Raw genomic sequence first — 16,918 nt, 5'->3', positions numbered from 1 at the left:
GAATATGTATGCAAGCAGCTAAACCAGTGTACCAGAACTTGATTGCAATAACATTTGAAAAGGTCTAGAATAACTGAACTACATCAGTGGATTAACAGTCACCTGTTCTTTTCAGATGGAGAACAGGATCTGGGGTAGTTTTTCCACTATAGAACAACTTATAATCGAGGAGGCCAATCCTGCAAATTCCTGTATGCTGGGCTTTGCAGAATTTGTTAAAACATTACCTGGCAAGGGAGAATACTGATGTTAGAGGGAAAAATAGAGGTTGACTGTAGTATTTGGCTGATGAGGATTCTTATGCTATGAGTATGCATGCCGTGAAAATTGATTGATGGACTGATGGATTGATGGATTGATGGACAAGATATTGGTGGACTGAAGGGAAATTTAGAGTTGCAGAACTCGAGAAAGAAATCTTTTGAAGTGTAGAGGCAGGTTGGAGCTGAGGAAACAGGACAGGTTTGAAAGCCAGGAGAAGAAATTTGTATTTGATGTGAATGGCAAGACAGCTATACACACTCTTCCACATTTCTGTTCATGTATTGCTTAAAAATGATGTCTTGCATTAAAAGCACCACTGGGGAATGGTGAGGATAAAAATTTGAAAACAACTAATTTCCCCTGATTAAGGCTCTTACCTTGCCAAATAAAACTCTGAGCCTTTCAAGGCTGCAAGTGATTCCTGCTAGGTGTTGCAACCTTTCAACAGGAGCATATAGAGAGGAAAACAGCAGCTCCATCAAAACACACTACACATGGGGTGGCTGAGGACAGCTGGAGTGAAAAGTCAAATGTCTGCTCCGTGTAAAAGCAGGGGCAATGCATGCCTTTCCCAGCCCCAGGCTCTCGGCACATCTTTTTGTGCACTGCCAGAGTGATGACTTTTTACACAAACCAGTGCTCCAGCTCTTATCACAGTAGCTCGGTAAACAACACCTGTAGACATCTGAAATCTTGCCATCCACGCAATCAGAGATATAGCTGGCCGGAAACAATGCCCTTATCAGCACAGGTCTCCCTGCAGCACTCACCCTTCCTGGCTGGAGGAGGCCACTCTGCCCTCTCACGCTGTGCTCAATGTGAACCAGCTTCTGCAAGTTTTCCTGGGGGAGAGAAATAGCGTTTAGGAGACTGCGTGGTGACTGTCCTTTAGACAAGCAGGCAAACCTTCCCTCACCCCTCCTCACCATTTCATTTCTCTACAAGTGGTATTACAGAATTAGGTTTCAGAGAGGACTGAGCCCAGGGGTTTTATGCCCAGAAAGTCTTCTTCCAGCCTTACAGGTTTTATAAAACCTCATCACCTTCATTCACATGTGCTGTGGCCTTCTACAGACCTGTTACTGCTGATACCTCAGTTCATCTTCAAAAGGGCTGGCTAACTCCGTACAGTATTTATAAATTGGCCTCTTTGCTGACTTTCTTGCTCTGAGAACTAATAAACTGGAAGCAGAGACAAAGTACAGCATCTGCTCCAAAGCCCTGTGCATTAGTGGCCTGACATGGATAATCCAAAGCATGCTTTGATACTGTAAGACTGTTGCTAGGATTATCTGGAGGTTTATATTCAGTGATAGCAGATTAATGGATTTGCAATAGGGGATTTAGAAGGTTAACTACTAAGCAGGCAGTGAAGCTGCATATCTCTTTTGATGCTTTGCAAAAATCAGGAAGTTCATTATCAAACTCTGATACTATTAACTGTCTACCTGGCCTTAAAGCACAGTCAGTGGGCACTGGCATGTGGCGTGAATTTATTTATCTATGGAGATGGTGAGTAAGATTAATCTAGCTAAGCCAGTGCTCTCATAAAAAAGATGGTATTGGATGAATATACAAAGGAGGAAGAAGGGATGTCTGTACCTTTGCAATATTACTAGAGTCTTCAAATCTTCCGTTTAGCAGGTGAGGCTGCTAAAACTGAGGCGTGTACATGGGATTCAGCTGTGGTTTTATCTGGTCAGAACAGTAGAATGGGCTGCACAGCAGCAATGAGTCATCATCGGAATATGCCTAAAAATTAGGAGTCTCTTGTCTAAATTAGCCATTGTATCCTAAATCCTCAGTTATACACCCAGATAAACCACAGATTAAGAACCATATTTGATACAGCTTCATGACCTGGCAGACTTTGACTACAGTTTTCTGCTATGACAGATAATGGTCTGTTTTACTGTGCTCCATTGACTGGCATTAAGATACCCCTGGGCTTAGTTAGACTCGATTAGATGGTACAGTGTATCTGCCTGATACAAATCAGTGCTGTCTACAGAATCAGCTAATTAAGAAAGCTATCACAGATAGCAGAAGGAGCATATCCATGTCAACATGATGGTCTGTCAAGGCTAATTTACCCTGGATTTCAGCTAACACAATTAATGTATCTATCTCAGCTTGCTTTTTGAGATAAGCCTGAAATACCTCCATATGTTACTGCCCTGGTGAAATACTAGACCCTTGTTTAGGATGATACTAAGTTTAGTTCTTAATCAGTAACCGCATATCAAACATATGGAAACACCTACAAGCCTTGACCAGCACAGGGCTGCATTATGACCATGCACTATAACTGACAGTTGACACGTTTTCAAGAATTTCAGCCATCAAGTATCTCTTTTGCAATGAAGGAAGTAACAAATGGAGTTTTTCAGGTCACTTCTAAAATACTATAGGCCAGCAAGATGGAAACAGAATGTATAAACTAATAGCACAGGAAATACCAGGGATCTTGGGACAGCTGACATTTGCAAAGGGCTTTCCCATCACTAAGGGGTATTTTAGCCCTAGCAGAACTTGTCTAATTGACAGATTCCACAATGGAAACAGTTCTTCATCTGCAGAAAAGGCAGTGCCCTCCTGTGAGCACACTCATGGCCAGTGCTAGTGCTACTCATTGGGGCCTCTACAAGAGTGAGAGGAGGAGTTGCTGCAGCTCCGACACACCTCAGCTTTTCCTAGGACTGCTGGCAGAGGCGCCTGTTGTAGTGCTGACATGTGCAGTACAGACACATGTTCACCAGGAAATGGACAGAGATGTATCAAACTCATTTCCTGTAGGAAGTCAAACAGCCATCACATGTGAAGGACAGTGATTTATCTGGGAATGTGGGCACACGAGGGGGGTATAGTTTCCCTACATTCCCCTAAAACTCCCTGTTTATATCATTTTCTTCATTCTCAAAACTATCATCATTCTCCTTTTAAATATCCTTCACAAGCAAGATTAAAAAATGAAAACAAAGCTCCACCCAACTAGCACTGCAGATGCGGGTGGCTGAAATCCTTCTCTGGCCATTTTAGCAATGAACTGCAGCTTCCATCATATTATCATTATGTCTGTGCAGGAGGAATGCCTCCTCAAGGAATTCACCAGCTGTTAATAGCGACAATGATTTATAGCTCTTAGGATCTCATGGCCTCTAACAGATTGTAGAAGTTCAGAGAGCAATACAAACCCTGCTTAGTTCAAGTAGTGAATGTCTCCTAGAGTTAGATAGACTTAATGCTATGCAGTGATGCCTTATGCCTCTGTTTGTACAGTACATTGTGAATGATATTTTCCTACTTGATGAAAATGCTGTGGAGCTAATTAATGTCATAATGTGTCTGAAAATCCTGGGCTAATAGTTCCCAGGGAAAAACTGCTAGGGTGTTATTGTCATAAAACAAAAAAGATAATTATGAGTCATTGATATTCTGCAGAAAATGTAGATCATAATTCAATGTTCCTGTCAGATTTTTGGAGTGTAGATTGATGAGTTGATAAGCGGCAGCAGAAATCTTCCTCCTTCCAGGTACATGCCAAGTCTAAATTATTGCTTAGAACTTCAATCAGGTACATGACGAGTTATTAACACTCTATCTTGAGTGGCATTATTCAGATTGTTCTGTAATTAGAGTAGCTTCTTAAATTCTTTACATTTTTTAAAATCGGAGAGAAAGAAAAGAACTGTCAGTTGTGGCTTTTGTGGATGGGATATTCATTCAGGAGGACAACCTCTGATTTAGCAGAATATTGAACTTTGATTCTCATCAACCTGCGTCTTCACAAAACCCACAGCATTCACACAGATGGGAAGGAAAGAAATTTTGTTTCATCTCTTTGAAAAAGAACAGATGTGCTCTGATGTGGTAAAAAATGAAGTGTAAAAATCTATGTGGAATTTGTGATGAAATTGTTCCAAAACAGACATTATTAATAGCAATTATTATACAGTCTGTGACATCTGTAAAACTCAGGTGATATGTTGATGTTCTTCAAATTAAAGCATGACTTAGTGGAGCTAAAATCATTGCATGGTAATGCAACAGAGCAAATTTGATTTTGGCCACTTATACTTCTAACTCCAGAAAAGTATTCATACAAATCTCCCATAAATCTGAGTGAAATCTAAGGAGGCAGAGGTACCAGAAAAAGGTGTGTGACCTTGATCTGTTAGGAGCTGAGCTCTTGGCTGTAATGCAACTACCATTTCATCTACAAAGACTTTCCTCCCAACTTTTGTCCCCATCCTATATACTGTAATGGCTGATGAAAAAATAGATTGTGCTGATATGCAAATTATCTTTACATAAAGCTGAGAATAAGCAACCAAAGAGATCAGCATAGCTGATAGTTTACACTCAGCAAAGGTGTTCAAGCTGTCTGCTTGCTGAAGCAGAGTGTGCTGCTTTGTTTGCACGATTCATGTTTGAAACTTTTCCTTAACAATCAGGAGGAGTAAAAAAAGCATTGTCTTTAAAATGAAGGTTTGAAGGTTTTGGGTTGTCACACAGCCACATCAGCCAGCACATGGGCTGATGCCGTTGTATGAAGGGGGAATGTGTTCTGAGGCAGATGTGCCGGGATGGGGTTGGGATGGAGAAGCTTGCAGCTGAAAAGCAGAAATGGACTTAAACCAAATCAACAGGTGCAAGCTTTTTTAAGTTTGCATTGAGTGCAAATGCAGATCTGAATTTTGAGTTTTGACCTTAAAAACCTTGAACTTCAGAATGTTCAAAATCTTGATCTGTTGTCATGGCTTGAGATACTCTCTGCACAAAACCAGAAACCTGCCAGTTGGACTTCATGTTGATCTGTGGTAATTTTGCCACTGGCTTCAGGAGAAGCAGGTTCAGAGTCTCTAGCTATCAGATGGGGAAGGGAGCAGATCCGGGAAGACAGGTTTCTCTATTCAGGAAATAGTAAGTAGTTTTAACTACAACTTATCCCTTTTCTGATACAGATATTAGACAGCTTTGGTTTTGTCTGTCACTGGCCATGAGGAGATCATCACTGAACTTGGTGCTCTGAAACAGCCCATGAACACATGGGCTCCATTTATGATCTTGGCACACATATGGGAGACATGGGTTTTAAACCTGAGCAGCAGAGATTTCCAGATGTGAGCAAAAGTTGACATTCTTGGGTCTTGGGTTCATCTGCTGCAAGCAGATGCTTCCACTTCTCTGAACAAAGCAAGAAAGCTTCAGTTTTAACAGATGAAAGGCACATTGGGTTTTGAGACTCTTCCATTCTTACCTCCCAAGCTGTTGCAAAAAACATCCTTCATCTAGTTGACCTACTGTGTTTTTACAATGTCACATAGTGCGAATTCACTGCCTCACCCCGTGCCTCCATTCCCCTGCAGCCAGAGGGCAAAGGCCTTATAAAGGGAATATGCTGAGTCAGCAGTGCTGGTGCGTAGCTGTGGTGGCCTCTAGCATGTGTCTTTCCCTAACAATTCCTCTGCATTCATCCTTTCAACCTTAAAATCCTACCTGAAAACAAGCTCTTACTAAGAAGGTTAATATTTCCTTTCTTCCCTTTATCTGCATTGATGCCCAGGTGTTTTTTCTCTTTGTTGAATTTTGTGTTTTGATGCCTGCATGATTATTAACAACCCTCTCTCTGCTCAGTAAATGAAATATTAAAGAAGTGAATTGAATGCTATCTATAGTTAACCATAGGGAAGGATGTTTGCAATGCCAGAGAGATCTTGAATTTAGCAAGGCACAGCAAAATCCCAATACAGGATTTTAAATTCAGCAATGTTCAAATGAGAAGTAAAATATGAAAGCTTCCCAAAAAATATGATACATTCCCAGTCAGGTGAAATCCCTGTGACCTGATGCAGTGATAAAATACTTAAGGTGAGACACCTTTTGAGAAAGAACCACTGCAGTGTAACCACTCACTATTGGATGAAATGCAGGATGCCTGGCATGAGGCGCTTTGTTCTCTAACATGGATGCTGTTGAACACAAACCACGTCATAGTCAACATCTTCCTTAGCAACTGCACGTACTCCTTGGTAATCTAAATGCCCTGAAAAGAAGTGCTTAAAAATGGCATTTTTTTAAATTCTGGGCTCTATTATGACTATTTTCTAGGCCTACAAGCCTAGACTTTCATCATAAAAAGAAACATAATCTGGCCCCTCTACAGAATGACTCAAACTACAGTTTTACTGAGCAACATTTCATTAGACTGCAGAGACTGTGAGTACTTCTTTCTAACTACTTGAACTGAATGCTAGGTTTGTGCGGCTAAAGAAAACATGGACCTTGGGAGAGAATTTAGCCGCAGGTGTGGGTGGCTAATATGACAAAAAGAAAGTCACTGCCTTTAATTATCACCCAGAGGTCCACCAAGTTGATTTCCTCCGGAACCTGCTGGTTCCTGTGTCTGACAGTCTCTGTGCTGCCTCCTGTGCCTTCCAGCACTGCTTCTTACTGATGTCACCAGAAAACTCCTATTGTCTTAGACAAAAATCAGTCCTAGATCCTTGGAAACAAATGATCATAAGACCAGCTATATGCAGGCTATCTTTGCCAGTAAATTAGGACTCTTAATGTCATGTAAGCAATATTAATAAATCACACTTACAATACAGAAACTGTTCATTACTTTGGAAAAGTATATAACTTATTTAGATACCTAAATCCGAATGAGCTCTAACCTATGAAAGTCTTGGCCAGTCTGTTTGGTTGTGTGACCATTTGCAAGACTATAAACTATGACCTATTCTTCTGAAGTAAAATGAGATTCCAGAATTGTGAAAAAATTATGTAAATTAGCTCAGAATGTATCTTTGACAGTACGTTTGTGATGTCTTGAACATTTCATATCTAAAAACATCCCAGGCTACAAATAGAACCATGAAAATTTCCATCTCCCACTTCATTGCTCCACATACCATTTCAGCAACCCCAAGAGGGAAAAAACTTTGTGCTGCTTGTTACAGTGACTTACACCTTGCACAGCTGCACTAAAGGGCATAGACCTGCTCTGTATCTGCAATACTGCAAACCAGATCTGTATAAACCCTTGAGTGTCACCCTGAAGGAGGCTTCAGAATTTAGCAAAGATACGTATTCACTTCAGCAGATGTGCCGAAAAGACACTATTGATCAGGAGAGCATGTGTCATGGTAGAACTCACCGCTTGGAGCATGCTGTCATTGGCTCGGTCCGTGATTTCAGAAACAATGAATAAGGCAGCTGAGGGATGAAGCAAAACAAACACTGTAAATCACCTAAAAGAGTAGGAAAATAACCCAAATCCCTTCTGTTTGCAAGGGCATCTTTAAAAAACCCAACATCCTCAGCAGCAGCTCCTTTAACTTCTTTGGCAGCTTTAGAATGCAACTGCCCAGAAGATTTAAGACATGGCACAGTGCTGTCAGATCCTCTTCCCTTCATCATTCTCTTCTGTGAAACTGCCTCATACTTGTGCCAACTAAGAAAGCTCATGAGGACCCTTTTAAGCACCTAGCATGGCACAAAATCTTTTTGTGATGTTTCTAGTTGCAGATTTTTGGTAACTGGAGCTTGTAGTAGCGAGACATTAATGTAACCCAGCTTTAGCCATCCAAAAACATGGCAATCTAAGGTGATCCGTTTCCCTGTGCTGCCGAGGCAGAGGACAGGTCATTCCTTTCTGACAGAAGTGTGTATGAAGTGGTGACATGAATTAACACCTGTATTCTTCACTGGCAAATAACCTGGGCCAGGGCACGTTTGCTGGCCCTGGGAGCAGTGGCGTAACATGGCCCAGGTCCTTATCTCAGATCTCTTCCCCTGGGGAACAGGGCATCCTTTCTGTTTCTGGGCGTAACCTGGGAGCATGCTAGCCATCCCTGGCCAGAAATGTGACAGGTGTGTGCTAACCATGATCAAGATAGGCAGTTGCGGCTGCAGGGCTGCAGCGTCTGCCCTGGCCTTGTTGAAATTACTGGTTTATCTGTAGTCCCACTGTCAGTGACTAAGGTCCTAAATCTTAGACAAGTCTCTACTCTTGGTCAGAACAGACTGGCCTTCAGTCAGTTGCAGACCTTATTGCTATGAGTTGGTTTGGATTTACGCTCAGTGTAACAGACGGGTGAACTGGTTTCATTAATACAATGTTATTCTTGTTTACTCCATCCTGGCAGCTACTTCCATTGAGGCCACAGCTAAACCTTGCTTTGACTTCACTTGGAGTAAGAGACTTCTGCTTTATCCATCTGATGTGTTGGAAAGGATGGTGTTAGCAGCTGAACGTCTGGATTTGTTCTTGATTGTGCAGTACTGGTTTTTCTGCAGTCGCTTCTAAGTTTAGGCTTAAGGAATCCAGAATACAGATACATGATTCAAACCCCCTGGGTTTCTCCAGAGAGCACAGCCGGCATACCATAGGTGACGTACACAAATGAGCAGGTGGAGCCATCCCAGTTGACTTTACAATGACCAGGCCAAATATGGACAGAGCCAAAGAGGACTAGGATTTCCCTGATGACTGGGGCAGGACTACAATATCTGCACCACGCTTGTATCGATGATAATTTATTTTCCTGTAAGTTCTTCGTGTCAAAACTATAGGAAGCCCCCATGTTTCAATGAAAAAAAGATAGGGTTTTTGCTCTAAATAATTTGTCTAAATTAGTAACTGGTTCTTACAGATCTTACATCTAACCTAGTAACACAAAATCTTGAAAATAATGCTCTCCCATATACTACCAGTACAGATTCTGTACCTCTTTAGAAGCAGTTAGCAAAGCAGAATTTTTGTTCTACCCATTTTGTTTTACCTTGTGTGGCTTCATACTCTGTAGAATCAGGGCAAAGATTATTCAAGTAATCTGTAGAAAATAATCAAACACACACAGACATCCAGTAATCAGAATATAGATCCAGATTTGTAGTGTTATTAGCTAAACCGTAAAATCCTAATCATAGAATCACAGAATGGTTTGGGTTGGAAGGGACCTTAAAGCCCATCCAGTGCCACCCCCCTGCCCCAGGCAGGGACACCTTCCACTAGCCCAGGTTGCCCAAAGCCCCGTCCAGCCTGGCCTTGAACCCTTCCAGGGAGGGGGCAGCCACAGTAATGTGTCATATCACTTTATTCCCGAATAATTAAGTGTATATAGCCTCTTTCCAAAGCAAAACTCATCTTTGACTGCATTTTACTTTTAGAATCAATGCAAGAGCATTGATACAGATTTGGACTCATCACGTAACTTGGCAGGTATAAATGAATAAACAGACAGTGACAGAAGTATTTCCTTATTTTTCAGGCAAGAGAATTGCTTAGTAGCACCACTTTACAAATAATGGTTATTCTAACGAATTCTAGTTTCCCATCTGAATGAATGGTGTTGGCTGTAATGACTGATTTTCTATATTTATAGTAAATTAATTATATGCATTTTATAGACATAGGCAGGAGACTCTGGTTCTGTACATGCAGAGTTCAATGACTGCTACTGAACTCAGTCACATTCTGAAGATAGGTTCTGTAAAGTACACTCAATAGGACTTTAATTTACAGGAATTATATTTGCATTATATACAAACCTTTGACCTTACTTAGACTACTTGCCTTGGATCATCTGTCTGTTCTTTGTCTGGGTCTTTATGCTTTTAATGACTGTAGTACATGAGTGCCACCTTTTTAAAAGCCTAATCCTGAAATACTTCATTCTTACCCTTCTGATGAATCCAGACTCCTAAATGCTGCATCCAGGAACTAGGCCTTTGTGCTGAGAAAGGTGCTGTGCGTGGATATCCGTGCCATGGAATGTCCTATCCATACATGTTTCTCTTCTAGTGCTGTGCCTTCCCTGGCATCCTGAAATCTACTGGCTTTTACGTGCATTCAGGAAAGCATCTGCCTGTACTCAGGCAGGAAGGGGTTGTGGGGTGCTATCAGGCAATATTTAGTGTTCCTTTTCACAGCTGCAAGCTCTGTCCTTGGCTATAGACACTTAACTGAGTTGGCAACTCCTTTTGGCTGTAGTGTAGTAATTGGCAACCAATATCTTCATGAAATACCCTTCCTTATCTGGTAGAAACAGCCAGTTATGAACACAGAAGTACACCTGCATATTTTTTTTTTAATGCTGTCTAGAGAATCTGAAGGACTGCACTGTTGCAGACCCACTCTGTCCTAGCAGGCAAAGATGGGCTTGGTTTCTTGTGGTGAAGAACTGAAGCAGTAAACCTATTTTCTGGAATATCTTCATCCACCAGACCTTATCTCACTACACACAAAAGCTTTCATTTTCCCAGTTAGTGCCAGTACCTGGGAAAAGGAGGAGCTCAAGTTGCTTCAAGTATAGGTGGAATCCAATTGCTGGAGCTGCACTGAAACCCTTCCAGCTCTCTCACAAAATAACATGCTTCATGTTTGCAATTCACCTTGTGGACCACAGAAATGGGCAGAGAAAATGGAGCACAGTGGGAGTATTTCTGACAGGGACATGCAAAGTCCTTTCTTTTAGATGTAGTATTTGTGTGCATGCACTAAAAACACTGTGAGGATCATGTGAGACTACTAAGTACTGCAACCCGAAAGTCTGGAAAGTTGCCTTTAATGTAGGCACACCCAGAGAGGGAAGCAAGTCAGAAAAAAAAGCCCTACTATCGACATCCGGTGCTCATTTGTTTTGCTTGTACTAAAAAAGCAAAACCAGCTGTGAATAATTAGTTGCATCCTTCATCAAAGTGTCTGGAGCAGGATGAAACTGCTGATAATCTGTGCCGTGATTAAAAATTTCATATGGTCACTTTGTTCTGCTGCATTTATAGGAGGCCCTTCTAATAGGCTGTGCCCATCATTGGCTGTTGAGTATGGGCAGGGTTTATGGCTTCCTTTTTACCGTCCCATGGATAACTCATCTTGCATCCCTCCCCACCCACACGTATATATACTTCCAAAGCACTTCTCCATCTTTAGATCTACGGATCCTTGCTCTTTTGTGTGCTGCTCTGACTAAATTACTTGACAACACAGAGATTCAGTGTTACATTTCACCATTTCCTTCCCCAACCAGGACATTAGTTACAAACCTAAACTTCACAATTCTTTCTAGGGACCACATCCTGCTTCAGAAAGCTTGCTCCCTTCACAGGCTCAGGCTTGCTAGATTTGCTGTGGCTTGCAGAGAATGAAGTACCAAAGGGAATACAATCCCCTTCAGAGAGGATATGGGTAGGAGTGATATATAGGATCCTGAATGTAAAGGGAAGATGCTACTGTAAATGTAAAATCTGTAAATGTTCTGTTAATGTAAATTTGGATCTCTGCCTCCTTCAATGCAGAGAAATTGAACGGGGATTTTGGCTCAAACTTATCACTAGCCTTAGGTGTAATGTGCTTAGGGCGCAGTACTGGATGCAGCTGCTTTGTTGATGAAGAAGGAGATGGTGCTTACTACTGCCGTACGGGATGCAGTGCAGTCCCCTTGCTGGGTTCTGCTGTCCCCTCCTGTCTGATAATATCCCTTGGCATAAATAAAATCAAACCTGTTTGGCAGTGAGGCTGAATTCTGCCTCTCCTAATTCACAGAAGGGAAAAGCCAAGAAGGATGGCTGAAAGCACCTGATTTTACACTTTCTTGTGAACTTTCAGCATGGTTTTGCTGAAGAAGTGCCTGCTCCTTCCCAGGCTCTCTGGTATTTCCCAAATCTTGTACTAAGCATATTGAAGTTCCCAGGAAATCCCACACTGCTTCAGCCCTGTTTTAGCTGTCTTGTCATCAACGTGTGACACTGTGGAGGCACAGAACATCATGGAAGGGTTTCCAGTGAGTACCTTTGAGAGTGATTTTACTGACCTGTGAGCAGCACATGGTACTGGAAGACACGCTGGACCACTCTCAAAAGCTGGTGTTTCACGCTCTGAGGGCTGCCACCAGAGTTCTGCTGTCCTCAGTGGAAGGGAAGGGAAACACAAAGATCAGGGATGTGTGAGCTCAGCAGCAAACTGTTGTCGCTACCTGCCGTACTAATGAAAGTTTGCTACCAGTTGCATGCACAGGTTCCATTGAACCATTCCCAGTTTACCCAGCTTGCTAGGCAGGCGGTATTGTCTTTGTGACTGTAAAGAAGTACTGTAAACAGTTCATTTCCTGTGGCATCATTCACAAATGGTTTGGACTCAGAGGGAAAAAGAAGGAAATTGAATACCATTTAGAAGGTAAAGGTTGGATAAAGATTTTAGGGTGGTGTCTGAAGACAGAGGTATCAGATCTCAATAAAGCTTGTCATTGTTCTGCCTGCAACCTTTTAGTGTCTTATTTCAAGACACGGAATTGAGCAAAATACAGCAAAGCATCTCCCTGTGGTTGAATTGGAACTGACTGTCCAGAGGGTGTTTACAAGAAAATAAAGTGAGGTTGTGATCTGATTTAACACACACATGGAAAACAAGTAGCATTTTTCTCTTCAGCTTTACCCTTTAGATTCGACTCATTGCGTGTCACCACATATCAGGCCCAGTCAGCACGCCAGGCATTGATCCTCATACAGTTGGTCTCAGCCTGTCGACCCAGCCTGTCCAGTCCCTCTTACAGAGCCTCTCTACTTGCCCAACGGTAGGAGTCATCTGCAGACTTACTGAGGATGCACTCGATCCCCTTGTCCTGATAGATATTAAACAGAACTGGCCCCAACACTGAGCCCTGGGGAACACCACTGTGACCTGGCCACCAACTGGATTTAACTCCATTCACTACCACTCTTTGGGCCCATCCATCAGCCAGTTTGTTACCTAGCGAAGAGTGCACCCGTCCAAGCCATGAGCAGCCAGTTTCTCCAGGAGAATGCTGCGGGAAACGGTGTCAAAGGCTTTGCTAAAGTCCAGGTAAATAGCATCCACAGCCTTTCCCTCATCCACTAAGTGAATTGCTTTGTCATAAAAGGAGATCAGGTTGGTCAAGCAGGATCTTCCTTTCATAAACCCAGTCAAGTTTTACGGGGTTTCAGTGTTCACTGACCAACATTTCTGAAGTTTGCCACTTGTGAAGGGACAAAGGGAGAATAGGAATCCGACTGTTTAAAGGAAGGCTGGCAAGAGACAGCATTTTCCAAGGCAGTAGAGATGTTTCATGTTACTGTATTACTCCTCTAACTGGCTAACTACTCTCACCAAATGTGCGTTTAGGGTTGTGCTGGGTGTTTCCCAGTCCCCCGTACTCCAGTCAAAGGTGCCAGAAGCAAGATGAGGCCCTAAATTCTGTATTGTTAGCCTGGAAAGCTAATAGTGGTCATGCTTTAAAAAAATGCAATAGGAAAGGACTGAGGGACACCTCCCCCTCATTTGTGTGTGTATGCATGCATCCATCCAAGAAGGCAAGAAGTTAGAGAGCTCACTAGGGCAAAATCCTGCTGATCTCATCCTAGGAAAAGCCTCATCTGCTTTCTCAGAAGTAAGAGCTAATTGTCAGGGTCGATAGTTAAGACAGAAGTGCATAGGCATGTGGCTGGGAGGGATGCTGGGAATACAGGCTCTCAGTAGAAACCCTGCATTTGCCAAGTTCATGTTCAGAGCAGTGTGAGACAGGAGAGCTCCCCTCAGCTGCTAACAGGAAATAATTGTGGTGACTGCAAGGTATCTGTTTGTAAATGCTGACTTCTAAATGTCTTTTGAAATTCATTGTTATCCTTAGTATTTCACATGAGCTGTAGAGAAAAACACAATCCATACCCCACAGAGCTGGCATTCTAAGTAACCTTTACGGTCCAATCATTAATTTATCCTTAGAGCCCCTCTGCCACCCAAGTGTTGTTATTTCTCTTACCCCACATAAAGGTAATAAGAATCAGGGGTTCTAGACCCACAATAAAGCAGCATAGCTTTTAACCATTTTAGCTTAATAGAGTCAGTGTAGCCCAGCTGATCTTTCCCATCCACATATGGGTTTATGCTTTTGAAATTATGTGAAGTGGCCACATTGCCATGTAATCGGGCATCATGGAATTTCTGTCACATGTATCCTGATGGTGTTATTCAGCACGGATGACTGAGTTAACACAACTGGAAACTACGTGTTTCTTGCTACAGGGCCAGAGGTTACAGGCCTAGAGGTTACAAACCATTGAGGGAGTCTAGGTGAAAAGAACCCTCTATGCATCTGGCCAGTGGAGTTTGTGTCTTCCTGTGCAGTTCAGTGTTCCCTGTCACAACACCCTCTGTAAACAGGGGAAGCAGTTCACAGGCATTTAAAAATGCAGAGAAAGGCAATTGTAAAGATGTTGTGGGTTGATCGCTGCCAGCAGCTAGGCACCTATACAGGGTAGCCCTAACTTCATCCTGGCCAGACCCAGTACAAAAGAAAGGATGGAAAATGCAGTGAAAGAAGAGAAGATATGAAGAGATGGTAATAATAACAATTAACACATCCTCAGAGAGCTTCAGAAGTTAATATGTGACTGAGAAACTACTCCACTATGTGCATATATTTCAGCAAAATACACTCACAGGCCTGAAGATTCATAAACATACGTTCTGAATGCACACACAGGGCTGTGTGGGCAACAGACACAGAAACACATCATGCTCATGTGAACATCTTGCTTCAGTTTTAGCACCAGGATGTGTGAATAGAGCTGTTCTCCCATTCTACCCTGTGTGAACACCAGTGGAGTTGCAGAAAAACTATATTTGAGTAAGGCCTGTGGCACAACCATGCATTACTGCAGGTAAAAAAACGTGAGAGCCTTACCTCAAACTCCTGAATTATGGTAGCCAATTGAGAACATTTAAGGCAGGTTTCATCTAGCAAAGCCAAGTTCCTGTCAAACTGCATAATGTATGCCGTGTGATGATTCAGCCTTGATTTTCTGGAGAGAAGAACATCAGCAACTCTCTGGTGTTCCTCCCTAAGGCCACAGAAAGAAAAGAAGCAGCAAATAAATAAATAATTAAATACTAAAGAAGAAGAGCCATACTTCTTTCTCATTGTATTAGACCCACAGTGGCTAAGGACATTGTGTAGCTAAAGCCTGGGTTAAAAGGCAGGAAAGAGGAGTGCTTCAGTGGCCCTGGACAGCAAAACGGGCTGCTGTAGAACGGGCACCATGAGGGACTGATCCTTCTGCTATGCCTTTGCAGTGGCAGCACTATCTGTCTGTAGGGGGTAGAATGTCTCCTTTCTAGACACAGCTTCTGCTTCTCTATACAGACCTTCCAGCTGCTGCGGTGCTTTGAGCGCTGGTTGTGGGGGATAATACACCGTCTTCAGCTGTAATGTCATCTGTGCAGCTCTCCTTCATTGCGCCCTTCTCAGCACTGCCCCACCATCATCTGTCTCAGCACCCAGCTGCACAGTATTGAAATATTTACGAAGCACGTACAAGGAGAGAACAGGACACAATCTGAGATTCCGAAAGAGTAATCACAGTTAAGAGAGGAACATGAGTTCCTGGGGATGTCAGAGCAAACAGAGTGTCTGGGGGAGCACAGGCATAGGGAAGGACTTACTGGAAGGTTCAAGGGTGGTGGTGACCTGAGAACCTGTATGAGCACAGCCCTGTGCCCTGTGTCATTCTGTTGTGTTGGCAGCATTTGCAGTACAGCCCCTCCTCCTTCCCCAGTGCCACAGGGTAGTTCTGGACAGAACCTCAGGGCATGTCCAGTTGTGTCCCTTTTGTCTTGGGGAACAGGCAGCAAGCTACTAGAGTAGGGTTGTGACTTCATTAGGACACAAGAAGTCATTTTAGATCCCAGCCGGAAACACCACTTCTGTTTGTGTTATGAGTGTATAAATCATAAATTATTGATGAAATTTTTAAAGTCTTTGCCATTTGTGGCGGTCCCTTGGAGGACACAAAGCAATACACAGTTCCCTTTAGCCTTTTCTTTCCTTGTGTGGTTTGACTTGAAAGTGCAGGGCTGACAAGGAGAGGTGTGCCCTGCATTTAGGATTGTTACTGAAAAGTTCTGATCTCATTGACTTCTTTAACTGCTCAGTGGCAGTGCTGGGAAAGGATCAGCCACTGTTAGTGACCACTGCCCCACTGCCCCCTGGAGTTCAGCAGAGTGGAGGTGCAGGGCTGCACGCTCCATCATAAGCTGTCAAGAGCCAGAGTAGTTCAGTCTAGACCAGGGACTGCACTGGCTGCTGCAGGTTTAGTCAGCTTGGGTCTGCAGAAGTGTTTTCTCTTAGATATTCTTATTCCAGCAGTTCTATAGACAAAGGGCTGGCAGTCTGGCTTAAGTCAGAGGTCTCCTTAACTGAGTGAATTTTGGAGCTTTGTCCTAGGCATGGTCTTACTCTCTCATGGAAAGACTTCGCCCTGTAAGGATGTTTGGCTTAGGTGGAGTCCCTCGACAGGCTTACAGTGTCTGTTTGGGTTGGAAGCCTGGCCTGTGCAGAGCACTGCCTTGGTGCTGGGAGAGAGGGGGTGTCCCGTGGCTGAGAGCTATGCAGTTTCTGAGGAGATTTCTGTAAGCAGATGATCTTCTTTAGGACCAGTCCTGATGCCTGCTGTTCCTACCTCCCACGGCATTAGTCTGTGACCTTCAGGCCATGAGCGCAAAGCTGCTTGGTGATGACTACGAACGGGCATCAGAGGACAATGCACACGAAGCAGGCTGTTCTCACACTGACTGATGGGGCTGTTTTGGAGGTATGGGCTGTGCATTGTGCAGATGTTTCAGTATTTGGTT

General features: G+C 43.1%; 1 protein-coding gene across 4 annotated transcripts in view; it reads right to left on the bottom strand.

The window, feature by feature from the left end:
* The window catches only part of FGD5 (FYVE, RhoGEF and PH domain containing 5), a 107,469-nt gene that overhangs the window by 23,390 nt on the left and 67,161 nt on the right, over positions 1–16,918 (bottom strand). For 3 of the 4 annotated variants that reach the window (XM_074878826.1, XM_074878823.1, XM_074878825.1), the window contains exons 7-11: positions 14,973–15,129; positions 12,084–12,171; positions 9,054–9,104; positions 7,427–7,485; positions 1,035–1,106 (exon numbers count right to left, since the gene is read on the bottom strand). In XM_074878826.1, coding sequence (XP_074734927.1) covers positions 1,035–1,106; positions 7,427–7,485; positions 9,054–9,104; positions 12,084–12,171; positions 14,973–15,129 — 427 coding nt within the window. The remainder of the gene's footprint in view (positions 1–1,034; positions 1,107–7,426; positions 7,486–9,053; positions 9,105–12,083; positions 12,172–14,972; positions 15,130–16,918) is intronic. The other variant, XM_074878824.1, reaches the window with a different exon arrangement.

The sequence above is a fragment of the Strix uralensis genome, chromosome 10 (genome assembly GCF_047716275.1).
Source record: "Strix uralensis isolate ZFMK-TIS-50842 chromosome 10, bStrUra1, whole genome shotgun sequence".
Taxonomy (NCBI): Eukaryota; Metazoa; Chordata; class Aves; order Strigiformes; family Strigidae; genus Strix; species Strix uralensis.
The sequence above is the reverse complement of the archived record's forward strand: the minus strand, read 5'-3'. Positions and strand labels throughout refer to the sequence as shown.